The following is a 12,574-nucleotide window of genomic DNA, read 5'->3' as shown; positions in this document are numbered from 1 at the left end:
TTGGGTGAAAAGGCAAAGGCAGAAAAAAAAAATCACACAACACTTACAGTTCACGCAAAATAGATTGTCCACAGAAGAGGTTCTGCTGAGAGTATATCAACGATGCCAGTCAGGAGGGGTGAGCAAGAGAGGGAGTTACCGTTGCGACGGCGGGGAGTTATCGATTAATATTGGAGAGGAGAGAGATTGTTGCGAGAGCCGAAGGAAAGCTCTAGAAGGACTCCGCGCTTGCGTCACGTGACCGTTGCCCCAGCGGCCCTGATGGAGCAATGAAGCTCTGATTCTAGAACTGTCACTTCATTGCATTGAACTATGGTAAAGCGACTGAGGCTACTTATGGACATGGCTCTTTAGAGCTAACTACTGAGGCGAATCAAGAGAGCTTCATAAGAAACATATACTGGTACAGCATATATTGCGCCCTCCAGCGTGTAGTATGTATCGTCTGATTGCTTGTCGCGAATAAGAAAACAATAATAATCGTATATCTATGGTAGATTCAGCATAACAAACGAATGTGGGGTATCTAGTAAATATCGCAAATCATCTTGCATAAAAAAGAACAAAATCGAACACCAGCAGTCCTCAGACCCCGTCCAACTGCTCTACCTCTTCCCAACCACCTTCAGCGATGAGCAAGTCTCTCACACGCTCTCGTAATTCTTGGATCTGACTACCCAATGCCTCAGTCCACTGCCCTTCTACTGTGGAGACCTTATCTTTCAGATCCGTGATCAAAACTCGCTCTTCTTGAGCGCGGGATTCACGCATTTCGTGCCGGACCACATCCTCCGCCTCGCCATGCCGGATACGTTGGGCTTCCATTAATTTGCAGTTGGCGCCCATGACACCAGACTTGACTTCATGTAAGAGACAAAGAAGGTTCGTCTGCGACTCTATATACTGATATGTGGATTTTTCCGCATGAGTAAGCAGCGAGTAGAGATACTGCAGCGGGTGCTCATGGTAGCTAGGGCTCTCCTCGTATTCACTGGCTGGTATCTGGATTTCCAAGCGTTTCAGATCGTCGGGGAACTTCTGCAGCAGTTCAAGTAACGAAGGAGCGATATCCCAAAATGCTGAGAGCTGGATCTCCACTCCTCGCGCCACATTCTCTTCGATAATATCCATAAAGGACTCCAGACGAGAGAGGGTATCAGTTTCATACTGCACGCGGCGATCCATCGCATCTTGGATGAAGAAGGAATCGGTTTCACGAATTTTTTCTTCGTTATTGCTCTGTCTGTATTGCAACGATACCACATCTCGATACTTCTCGTTTCGGTCACAGAGGAGATCGTAGACTTCCCGGTGTAGTTGCTCGCGGGCCTCAAACAGCCACTTCAACTGTGTGAGCATCTCAAGCAATTCTGGCTTCCCGTCGCCTTCTTCTTGCGCTTGATCCGGTGTCCCATACTGCGCAGCGTCGGACAACTTAGCCCTCAGCTCCTCAATACCAGCAGTAGCCCTGTTGATGCGTTCGGTGAGAATGGTATGCATGGGCCGGAGAACAGATTCCTGGAAAGAAACAAAATCATTTTTGATCATCTCCTTTTCTAACAGCTTCTCTTCGTCGGCTAGAGTAGCTTCAGCTTGGGCGGCCTCCGCGAATGTAATGTTGCCTCGCTGGATCTCATTTTGGACGTTTGATCTGAACTGGAGACGGTTCTGCTGTATCTTATCCTGGTGGTCTGCCCGAGTCTTTTCCATCTGGGCCTTGTGCCGCTCTCTGGTCGTCCTGATCTCAGAGAGGTCTGTGATAGATCTGACCGTGGTTCGATAAGTCACCATGTCCGGATGACTGTTGTTGACAGCTGGGTAATGACGTGGGTAAGGGGGCGGCAGTGTAATGAGCCTTGAGATATCCATTTTCCGGTCTTCCTCGCTTGGATCACCAAAAGAGTGGTCAGGACGGGACTGCGGTGGCTGCTCGTGCCAACCCACCTTCTCGGGAGGGTACTCATCAGGCCCATAGACGACGGGCTGCGAACTCGACTTGATAGTGCCAATCTCCTCCTGAACCTCAGCAACTGACTGTCCATTGCTCCATTGCATAGCCTCACGCAGCTCCCGCTGTAAACCCATATATTTCGACTCTCGCTTCGATCGTTGCACTTTGCGTTCGCCTCCTTCGCTACTAGAACCTGTTTTTGATTCCCACCAGCGGCTTGGTGCACGACCCCTCGAGCTCATCTCATCATTGCTCATGCTGAGACTCGCAATAGGTGAGAGACAGGGCTGGTAGTTAGCCCACCATGCAGACTCAGGACGAGATTGTGGAGTATCGATACGCATTTCTCGTGTTTCTCCTCTCAAAGGTCGATTCCCGGTAGATAGTAGTCTAGCGGTGCTACTTTCTTGGCCAGTAGCTGACTCCGCCGGAGGTTGAAAGAGGGTCTCCCGTACGCGTTGAATATCCAGGTTAGCCGATTCCCAAGCAGTAGAGTATCGCTCACTCCTAATGATAGACTCAGAGACGATATAATCAGTGAAAAGCCGCAAAGCTTCAGACTCGCTCGAAGCTACTGCTTCCTTTTCTATGAAGCTCTGGTGTCTTTGCACGGCCCCACGCATGAATTGGTCATCTCTCCTGAGAATGGGATCCATAGATGGCGGCTGTTCGGCAGAGGCTCGCCGAGGACTCAAGGGTTGAGGTATCATAGGTGGTTCATTGGGCAGATGGAGGATATGAGATACAGGCCGCTGCTCGGCTCTTATCTCTAACCCCGTCGCGGACGTATCATGAGCTGACTGCGGCGGTGGTGTTGGAAGAGCTTTAGGAGGCACAGCCTGTCCAGTGCCCTTTGGATGCATCGATGAATGAAGATCTCCGTGTGGTGAGAACGGTGGCGTATGAGCAAATCTGTCCTGATGGGAAACTGCAGAGCTCTGCTCTTGCCTAGGAGTTGAGAAAGAAGACCGGCTAGAAAAGAGGCCAGAAGACATTCTGGTCCGGCTGCTATCTCCTGCGCCCTCCGAGCCTGTGCTATATGTGGAGCTGAGAGGAGCAGACTTAATAGACTGTTGTGATTCCATATGTATCTCACGGCTCTCTGCCCCTGAGAGCACAAGGTTCGATGGTCTAACCTGGGGCATGGCGTCAGCCCACGGATTACCGTTGCTAGACACAGCACCTGAGGGCTCGGAGGCTTGTTGACGTTTATGCCAACTCTCGAGGCGCCTCTCTCTAATACCTCTTGCACTCATGTCCCTAACGGCTGGCGTTCGGAACAGACCTCCATTTGAAGATCGACGAGGGCGAGTAATGCTATCCTGGGGCTCACCGATACCGTCACCACTTGGCTCATTTAGCTCTCGAGAATCAGTTTCCACGTCAATATGAGATAGTCCGCCATTTCCAGCAATGTGGTTCTGTGCGGAGTCCTCGTCTACCCAGTCTGCTGGCGTGGGAGGGACAGTACCTAGACGAGTACCCATCACCGGCGATTGCCAATTACTCGGCGAACCGTGGGCAGGAAGCTTTGATTGCGAATTCAAAGTCCTACCCGTACTATGTGACCTTCTCCCTGGTGGTGGTCCTGGAGGAGGCGGGGGCAGAGGCATGCCAGGTTCCCAGCCCCGCCCAGGAGGTGATCCGCTGCGTGACGCACTTGTCGCTCTTGACGAACTTGGAGTGCTGTTTATAGCTCCAGTGGAGGCAGCTCTTTTGGCAGATGGCGGGCGCAACGAGCTATCAGCGTACGGAGCTCCAGTTGTCGAGTAGCTAGGACCTGGTGACGGCGACTGAGACACATCTGCCCTTGCTGGCCCAGATGATAATTTCGATCTCAGTCCAAAAGACGGAAAATTGAACCCCTTGCGCTGCCTATCGGAGCCAGGTCGTGAGGACGGCCCGGGACCCGGCGTACCTGGCGGAGGAGGGGGAAACGACATCTGCATGCTACTACTCGCATTGTTCGCTTGGACCATAGAAAGCGGGCGAGAACGAGACCCTGGTCGTCGCGGTTCCGAAAGTGTCTCTGCGGACACAGCAGTTGTAGCGCTTGTTGGCGTATAATACTGGGACGTCCCTGCTCCAGAGGACGTTGAATCCGCCGGTGAGATAGTTTGATTGACCAAGTCCCTAGATGGTTGACGTTGGGCAGGAGGTGAGTATGGCGGAGGAGGGGATGGCAGGGCATCTATGACCACAAGTCAGATAGTTGATCCTGGGTTGTGTACAAGTACTCATGGCGGGCGCATGTCTATATGGTACGTAGAAAAAGTATTCACAACAGACCTGAGGCCGACTGCTGCGGCGGAGGCTGCGGCGCTCGGTTCCCATTGTCTGGAGAGTATGCAGCTGACCCTGCATTGGATAATGCACTGCCTACCGGTCCCCATTCGCGAGGATTATAGGGCGCCGTGTAGGAGGACAGATTCCTCGGGGCCATCGGTGAAGACCCTCGTGTGGCCCCTCCAGGTGAAGGCAGGTACGTGGACTGGCTTTGAGAGAACGGACTGGAGAGGGAAGTGGTCGACAGCGGCGTCGGCGTGTAACCAACATTCAGCGCAACACCCAGCCCTGGATTCAGAGGACCATTGAATGATGTCGTCAGTGCAGGCGGCTGTACCACATCACGGCGTCGTCGAGACGGCTGATTCCAGGCGCCGGCAGATGCTGGTGAGAGGCCAACAGGATAAGGACTCTGCGGCGGCTCTGCACCTGCATTACTCGCAGTATACCGGCTTCAGCATGAAATGACCTGTCAGTATCCTAAAGGATCTCGAGAAGACAAAGATTGGATTTAAAAACTCTCAGGAGAAAAGGACTGGCGAACCTATTCATATTGGCGCGATATCAGGACGAGGGCAGGCTGTCAAGCCATAGCCCAGTACATGCGCTTGAAGCAGCAACAGGATACGAATCAGGGTAACATGCGGGCGTATTTCATCAAGCAAAAGCAATATACGAAGGTATCATTGGCTTCCAGATAGAAACAAGTCAAAAGCCATCGCGCGTTGAAAGAAGATGTGGACTTGTATGCTTTGCAACAATCATCGCCAAGGCGCGACGACGGAGCCTCTGGCGGACAGGGCACAAGATAGGTCCATGGTGCGCAGGAGTCAACAAGCGCGTGTTTCTGAGTAGACATCGGGGCCCTGGAGTCGAGCATCTGCCGGGACTTGGTCCAGGACTGGCTGGTCGAGTCCGATCATCAAGTCGCGAGAGAACAAATGAGGATGGCGAAGTCGACGGCCCAACGTGAAGCGACCTCCAGCCCCTGTGCCGCCGCTGCAAGTCGTGCCGTCCGTCACAAACCATCGGCGCTTACAGCTGTCCATCTCCTCCTTCTGACAGGTCGTTCCCCAGCAGTGATAGCCATCGGTGTGGGCAAAGGCCTGGTCCAACAGGAGCCCGCCTGTAACAACCCGGACATTTGGCTCGGATCCCCGCGAAGTTGTTGCATACTTAGTTGGGGCTAGGAACCAGTCAAACCTCGGACGATCGCAACCCCTCACGATGGTTATTCTTAGCAACACAGAGAGTAAATTCTACCAGAAAAGGTCGCAGCAAGGACAACTCGAAAGGCTAAAGATGCAGCTAGCGTTCGACAGTAGTGAAGAGCGCATGAAGTCGTCTAAGGAAGCGTACAGAACGGGTCCCTGATAACATCACCAGCATTGTGTCGGAGGATCAGTTTGAAGTCAGAGATAGGGCTCAAGCCGTTTTTTTCGAGACGAGGCTTTTAGAAAAGAGTGGAAAAGAAAAAATGCCATGTTGGTCTTGCATAGTCCTTTGAATTAAAACAGCTAGAAATCAATATAGACATCTCTCAGTCTGACCATTTCAGATACTCCAGTAAATGTTCGACAGCGGCCCCAATAGAATGGATACTGGACTATGACCTTAAACATTGAGGACATTTAGAAACTGATGGCTTTCTGCCAGTCGACCAAAAAGGAGAACTCCTTGTTGGTCTGCCTGGATTTCTGACAGGAACCATGAAGATTGCCTATAATTAGCTGGAAAGTCAACTTTGCAAAATAAATAAATAAATAATCAAAAAGAACTAACTCCATTACTCCCTAGATACAACATCACCCCAGCCATCATGATCTAAAATCAAAGACTCATCAGAAAACAAGACAAAAACAACCGTAATGGAAAAAGAGAAACCAAGTCCTAGCAAACCAAGCAGGAACATAGAAGATGACATCAACAATAATCAGAAAATGCCACAGGATAGAGAGAATCGTGCGTGCTCTTCCAGTATCCGTATAGGTTTCGTACAATTCCATCTTCCCTGCATCTGTGAGATATATCGAAATTTGAAGGACTGCCGTTCGATCTCAGGATCCTCCCAATACTTAATGGGAACTCACTTTTCCGTGGTTCTCGAATTCGACGATAGCCAGCCATTGGCTTTATTGGCAAAACCATGATCTCTCTCTAAAGCACCCGCAATCATCACCGACTCGCTCATTGAGAAGGTGGAAGATCTTCTCTTCCATCCTGCCAACTAGAGCAGAAAATACACCGCTTGGCCTATATGCGTTTTATCAACACCATACATCATTGATACATGACCCTACATATAGGGAACACAATCGTTTTTTTTAGGGTCTTTAACTTACCGCTTCGTGGATCTTCTTCCCGCAATATCTGCATGGAACCAGACTCTTGATAAGTCCATCATGACTGAGAGACATCAGAAGTTTCGCGACGCCGTATAAGGCGAGACAGATACCGAAGAGGCCGCCAATTTGGTTTAGGAATGCACTGGTAATCAGAAAAGGGGAATTAGTAAGTATATTATCGTTCGTTCTATATGCCGTCTCATGGAAGTTGGAGTATGTGCAGTGTGTATCTTTTTTTAAGGATTGGGGAGCGAGAGTGTATAGTTTCGATATTATTCACATACCCATAAGCCATAACCAAGGCACCATCATCGCGCGCCTGCTGTAGCGTATTATACCCATCACTCACATAGCTCGGTCCTGGCTTCAGGACCGCAAACTTGTCATCCAAATTCCGACTTAGGAAAGGAAGCAGCGAGATTATCGGGAGCACTATATCGGATATGAACGACGTGACTACTTTGGTGAACGCCCCGGCGATACTAGTAAAATTGGGCGGAGAGAACGTTACTCAAAGCTGCTTCCAGTTGCAGGCTATGCGTATCAGGGGGGCAAGAGGTGTTTACATCAAACCCATAGAGACTTCCAACACATTGTCACGGAGGACGAAGTCGGAGAATCCGTGCCAGACACGTCGGACGTGCTTCTGGGCATCTGAACCGACGCGCAGGAGGGCGTCGGTGCTTTCGTCGAGACGCGGCATACTGGGTTGACGATGCACGGAAGTTAAACTAGAGATCTCCCACGAGCAAGGATGATTTATTGATGTTTAGATATTAGATGAGATCGATCCCAGGGATCCTGCGGTTATTATCTGCTACTTATTTCTACGGATGCCTACTCTATCTACTCCCCACCTCTTTAGTTCAAGCTCTATGGGCCGCTGTCGCTGTCTCGAAAGGTATTTATGATCGCAGCCCACGGTAGACGAGCTGATCCGAGTATATCAGAGCGGGCATTCTTGTTCCCTGGTTGGTTACAAGTCCACATGATCCCGATCGATCATCGAGATCGTCAATCACGTTTCCGCACGAGCGGCGTTTCTGGTTCTGACGCGAGAGCTCAGAGCTCGCCAAACGATCCATCTTGATAGCTGGTGCCAATCAAAGGAATGCTCGCCTGCTGGCCATCTGGCGATAATGAGATATGAACCGTCGTGGGGCAACACCAACACGTCTACCACCTAATGTAATACTCTGACGGCTGCAAGTATGCACAGCGGATATTCTGCTGCGGAGAATCGATCGGCTACATCTCAATCAACTTGAATCAAGAGACAGCTTTCCCGACTAAAGCGCTTCTTGCCATCAACTTTTAAGACAGATGAGTTGTCCATTTCCATATTCAGATTACGAGTCAACCGACGTGCGGGGCTTAACTCAAAGGCGCCAAGGCTGCCATACAAACAGAATCTCTAGCGGCTACTTAAACTCGATGCTAGGGAGCGAGAAATTATGAAAGGAATTTTGGAGACAATGATCTTTGGATTGGCTATTTATTCTTCATGTTTCGTATAAAAGCATCCTACGAGGGACAAAAAGGCCCTACTGCAATAAAGCCAAGCTGGCAAGGGTTTCGTATACCTACTATAGACCGAACGTCAGCAAGATTGAACGGCACCAAAAACATCTTCAGAGAATGCACTTTGAAGGGAAATGTGTCAGATATAGCCCTGTCACAGGCAATGGTCATCAATGTTAAAGTTATGTTGACCGTCGTGATAAAATATAAAGTAAATCATCATGTAATGGGGTGAGAGGATAAGAAATCAGTTATGGACTTACCCTTTGTCAAGATAACCGGTGTTCGTTCCCCAAAGGTAGCAGTCCTGAAGATCAAACCGTCAGTACCTAGTCACATACAGTCCTCAATGTAGACGGCATAGGCTAAGGCATCAGTCATGACGGTTGTCGTCTTCGCTAGCAAGCTAGCTTGGACATATGCTTGTCTTTATAAATAACGTCGAATCATCACATGGGTGCGATAGAGGAAGGATGTCGTAACTGTAACCTACATCGAGGATTCAAGGCTGATGTCTTGGTTCCAGCATGGTCGACTATTCAATCGAGGCCCCACCTATGGATCCGAAGTCAGCACTAGCTCTGGAAAAAATTCCATGATTATAGAGGCAACAATGATTGTCAGGAAAGCATGAATGGTTAAAATTAAAAAGGTTGTCTGCATCGAAAACTCGAATAAGACTCGTCATCTAGGTGTTCATCATAAAAACATATTGTGCGGGGCATAAGAGGATTTTCATTACCTTTTGAATTACTAGAGCGCACAAAGAATAGCTTCGCTTAGGATCTAAATAGGATCCACAGTCAGAATTTTATTGCGAAATCCGAGTGACATGTAAAAAACATCAATGGTAGATCTCAGTGGACGAGGTTTTCTAGGCCTGTCGCAAAGAGGCATGTCCATCACGACCGAACGCCTTTTGACGCCGTCGGAGCCCAGTGCCGTTTCATCTTCGAAGTGATATTTTCGGAAGACTTCTGTGGGAGTCTGTGCGCTTACCAATAATGATGGAATCTGTGGGCAGAGCAGAGATCTGCTACAGTGAGCGCCTACATATCTTCACAAATGTTAGCAATGTCTCCGAGAGAGATTGAAACAAATTTCTCAATTTTCCGAAAGGCTGCTCAGTTATGTGCCATAAAAGTTATCGCCAACGACCCGAAGGTCTCAGTCGGTAATTTCCAGCGTATATTAAACGAATAATCATCACAGAAGCCATTTGGAAAATGAGAAATAAAGCAAATATGACAACGTACCGGATACTGTCATGATACTGGGACCTTGGATTCAAGGTCCTAGAAGATAAATAGATATAAGCCCTACTAAATGCAACGCAGTTAGCATCATGCAACGCAATTAGATCCATCACACAAATCATGTCAAGGATGCAGGTTCAGCCTGACGTGCAAATTGAGTTTCATGCCCCTGGGGGTCAAAGACTCTAGTTTAGCGGTGATACAAATCATCATGATGCAGGGTGCGGAAGGAGTGGCTCAACAAAAATTTCTGGAAAGCACTTACAGTTTCGCTTGCTGCTGCGAACAGTTGCTTGTTAGTGTCAGAAGCAAGATTGATGATCATTGTATCGGTCCATCTTTTGAGATAGATGGCTGGTGCCTGACACGACATCTGTGCAGTGCACCATATCTGTTGACTGATGATCGAGCAAAGAGAAAAATTAGAAGGTGAGGGCGCGTGAAATAGTGAGGAACTTTTTTCGAGCTACGGCCCGTCGTGGTTGCCGAGATGCTAACCCAAATCGGGCTAGAACAGTCCTTCCTAATCGGGATGGTCGAATATTGTGCTTATCTAATCCGAGTCTAACAACGCGCCTCAGGCACATCACATCACGAGACCATTTGCCTCCCGCAATTAGGACAGCGCTATCGATGTGGAAGCGCGTTTACTTCAATAGTTAGTTATTATTATGATAATTATTATTATTTTTTTTGACTCTGTAGACTACTCCTAACTTTAGTAATTCCGCTGTGCCCCGTCCACTATTATTATATTCAGGAGTCCGGCCTAGAACCTCTTATTAATGCGTTAGAGACGGGACCGCTTCACGATAACTAAGTAGGTAGTTCATAATGAAAACTCGTTCCGTCAGCTGATTCTGCAGCCCCATTAAGACACCAGAACTAGTAGTTGATATTGTTGGATCGACAAGTCAATCCGGGTCTTTCTTGGTCCAATGGGAGCAATAATAACCGCTGGGAAGCACGTCTTATCGCAGGTATCTCTTATTACAGCAAGACATAAATGGCCGAACACGTATACTGGCGGAGAGCTGGCCAAATTTAACCAAAGGGGTTGGGCGCGGGGAGAACCGGGGAATGAAGGGAGCTCCCGGGAAATGTCGGATGCTTCCGGAGAGAGTCTAGCGCGGGGAAAACAATAATAGCACGTTGGCTGTGACGACACCCGCGGTGGGTATTGGTACCTGCTTCGATGTATCTCCCTTGCAATGAATACGCGTAGAGTGACTTCCTGGGTAGGTACAGGTACCTGGACGGGATCGCTGGCGCTATCTCGCTCCAGACCCTCTGACGTCTTACCCTGTGATCCGGCAAAGAAGTCGAGGATGCTCCAGCAGGATCCATAACCGTCCTGCATTTAAATCCAGGCCATCTTCGCTCCTCGGCTTCCCCTTCTCTTCTCACTTGAAACTATCTAACTTATTCATTTTCCCCTCCACTCCTGACTTCAGCGTGTTGCTGCTTCTCTGCTCAACCAACATACCCCGCATCAATCCGGAAGGATCTCTAGAGTTCCCCTTTCCCCGCCGAACCGAGGTTGAGATATCACGGTTTATATCGGGCGACTATCATCGACCTTCTCTGGTCACCAAACTCTCAAAGCAAGAAATATAATACTCTATCCCTCGATCTATCATAATGGCCGCAAACGGCAGCGCACCTCCTGTCGGACAGGAGAAGATTAACACCGACATTGTCACCCTGACCCGGTTCCTGACCGAGGAGCAGACGAAGCATCCTCAAGCAACCGGTGACTTCACGTAAGTTGTGAACATCCCCTCCCTACTGTCCAGTCTTGATCCAAGTGGCTGACAGCTCGACCCTACAGTCTTCTGTGCCACGCACTGCAGTTTGCCTTCAAGTCCATCGCATACTACATCCGTCGTGCCTCCCTGATCAACCTCACTGGTCTGGCTGGTTCTTCCAACACCACAGGCGATGACCAGAAGAAGCTGGATGTGATTGGTAACGATATCTTTATTTCCGCCATGCGCGGATCCGGAAAGGTCCGCATCCTCGTGTCTGAGGAAGAAGAGGAGGCCATCGTTTTCGACGAAAGCCCTCACGCCCGCTATGCTGTGGTGTGTGATCCCATTGACGGTTCGTCCAACCTGGACGCTGGTGTCTCTGTTGGTACTATCTTTGGCATCTTCCAGCTCCCCGAGGAGGTCCTAGGTCCTAACAAGAAGGTCACTGCCAAAGACCTCCTGCGCCCGGGTACTGAGCTTGTCGCCTCTGGTTTCACCATGTACGGTGCTTCAGCGCAGCTCGTCATCACCATGCGTGACAGCACTGTCAACGGCTTCACCATGGAGAACTCGCTGGGCGAGTTCATCCTTACCCACCCCAACATGAAGCTGCCTCACACTCGCGCCATCTACTCCGTCAATGAGGGTAACAGCTGTTACTGGGCCGACTGGACCAAGGAATACTTTAACGACCTCAAGTACCCTGGTGAGGGCAAGAAGCCCTACAGCGCCCGTTACATCGGCAGTATGGTTGCCGATGCCTACCGTACCCTCCTGTACGGAGGTGTCTTCGCCTATCCTTCCGACTCCAAGAGCCCCAAGGGCAAACTGCGTATCCTGTACGAGTGTGCCCCGATGGCCCAGATCTTCGAGAACGCCGGTGGTCTGGCCGTCAACTCCCGCATGGAGCGTCTCCTCGAAGTTGTACCAGAACACATCCACGACAAGAGCGGAGTCTACCTCGGCTCCAAGGGCGAGGTTGAGAAGATCATCGAGAAGTACAACAAGTACAACAAATAAACGAACCCAAATCACGACCGCCCCAAAAAGTCTCATGCGTGACTAGCACACACGCGAGCGCTTTTTCCCTTCGCATATGACGTGGTCTCTATATTCAACTTCTTTATCAAAACTATTTATTTTTTATGACTGGGATAGGACCGAGCTGGATCTACCGGGCCTACTATACGCACTCTATATCTTAACGTTTAGTATGTATATCCCTTGTGTATAGAGACCTCGTTTTAAGGAAATGCAATCTAGAGAAGAAAAAAAATTCTATAATATTATCATCACATCATCAAATCCTTTCGTAAGAGCCCTGCCAATGTAGCACGTACTATTGTAGTAAATTGCGTACGTACTTACTCTAGATACGCACAACTTGGAAGAGTTGGTTACGCAAATGACGTCAGGGCGGATACCATGTGAATCCACTACAGAGTGGCAAGTAGCTACCATATT

At 49.4% G+C, this 12,574-nt stretch overlaps 4 protein-coding genes across 4 annotated transcripts; 1 reads left to right on the top strand and 3 right to left on the bottom strand.

Moving 5' to 3' along the window:
- Nucleotides 1-517: 517 nt before the first annotated feature.
- On the bottom strand, nt 518-4,928 carry C8Q69DRAFT_69793 (hypothetical protein). Its single transcript, XM_028633939.1, has 3 exons — nt 4,782-4,928; nt 4,241-4,689; nt 518-4,142 (listed from the first exon to the last, which is right to left on the bottom strand). The coding sequence occupies exons 1-3, from the start codon at nt 4,787-4,789 to the stop codon at nt 586-588; spliced, it is 4,014 nt and encodes a 1,337-aa protein (XP_028483056.1). The 5' UTR covers nt 4,790-4,928; the 3' UTR covers nt 518-585.
- Nucleotides 4,929-6,424: 1,496 nt separating this feature from the next.
- C8Q69DRAFT_446898 (putative ion channel) lies at nt 6,425-7,285 on the bottom strand (the record flags this gene model as incomplete). Its single annotated transcript, XM_028629167.1, has 4 exons — nt 6,425-6,490; nt 6,580-6,643; nt 6,867-6,980; nt 7,149-7,285. 4 exons carry the CDS (start codon nt 7,283-7,285, stop codon nt 6,425-6,427), a joined length of 381 nt encoding a protein of 126 aa, XP_028483055.1.
- Nucleotides 7,286-8,520: 1,235 nt separating this feature from the next.
- C8Q69DRAFT_69706 (hypothetical protein) lies at nt 8,521-9,700 on the bottom strand. Its single transcript, XM_028633938.1, has 5 exons — nt 9,625-9,700; nt 9,511-9,528; nt 9,360-9,425; nt 8,846-9,160; nt 8,521-8,658 (listed from the first exon to the last, which is right to left on the bottom strand). Exons 2-4 carry the CDS (start codon nt 9,522-9,524, stop codon nt 8,890-8,892), a joined length of 351 nt encoding a protein of 116 aa, XP_028483054.1. The 5' UTR covers nt 9,525-9,528; nt 9,625-9,700; the 3' UTR covers nt 8,521-8,658; nt 8,846-8,889.
- Nucleotides 9,701-10,651: 951 nt separating this feature from the next.
- Nucleotides 10,652-12,514, top strand: C8Q69DRAFT_476242 (fructose-1,6-bisphosphatase Fbp1). Its single transcript, XM_028631251.1, has 2 exons — nt 10,652-11,122; nt 11,191-12,514. The coding sequence occupies exons 1-2, from the start codon at nt 11,001-11,003 to the stop codon at nt 12,128-12,130; spliced, it is 1,062 nt and encodes a 353-aa protein (XP_028483053.1). The 5' UTR covers nt 10,652-11,000; the 3' UTR covers nt 12,131-12,514.
- Nucleotides 12,515-12,574: the final 60 nt, after the last annotated feature.

This window comes from Paecilomyces variotii, assembly GCF_004022145.1.
Source record: "Paecilomyces variotii strain CBS 101075 chromosome Unknown C8Q69scaffold_10, whole genome shotgun sequence".
NCBI lineage: Eukaryota > Fungi > Ascomycota > Eurotiomycetes > Eurotiales > Thermoascaceae > Paecilomyces > Paecilomyces variotii.
Note: the sequence above shows the minus strand (reverse complement) of the source record. Positions and strands in the feature narration are given on the sequence as shown.

Bases quoted from the DNA above. Each gene is read 5' to 3' on its own strand.
- C8Q69DRAFT_69793 (XM_028633939.1), bottom strand. The intron at 4,143-4,240 runs GTCTGTTGTGAA...TTGTGGTCATAG, and splicing joins GCCGCAGCAGTCGGCCTCAG to ATGCCCTGCCATCCCCTCCT.
- C8Q69DRAFT_69706 (XM_028633938.1), bottom strand. The intron at 9,161-9,359 runs GTACGTTGTCAT...ACATTTGTGAAG, and splicing joins CAGTATCATGACAGTATCCG to ATATGTAGGCGCTCACTGTA.
- C8Q69DRAFT_476242 (XM_028631251.1), top strand. From the start codon at position 11,001: ATGGCCGCAAACGGCAGCGCACCTCCTGTCGGACAGGAGAAGATTAAC. The intron at 11,123-11,190 runs GTAAGTTGTGAA...TCGACCCTACAG, and splicing joins CAAGCAACCGGTGACTTCAC to TCTTCTGTGCCACGCACTGC.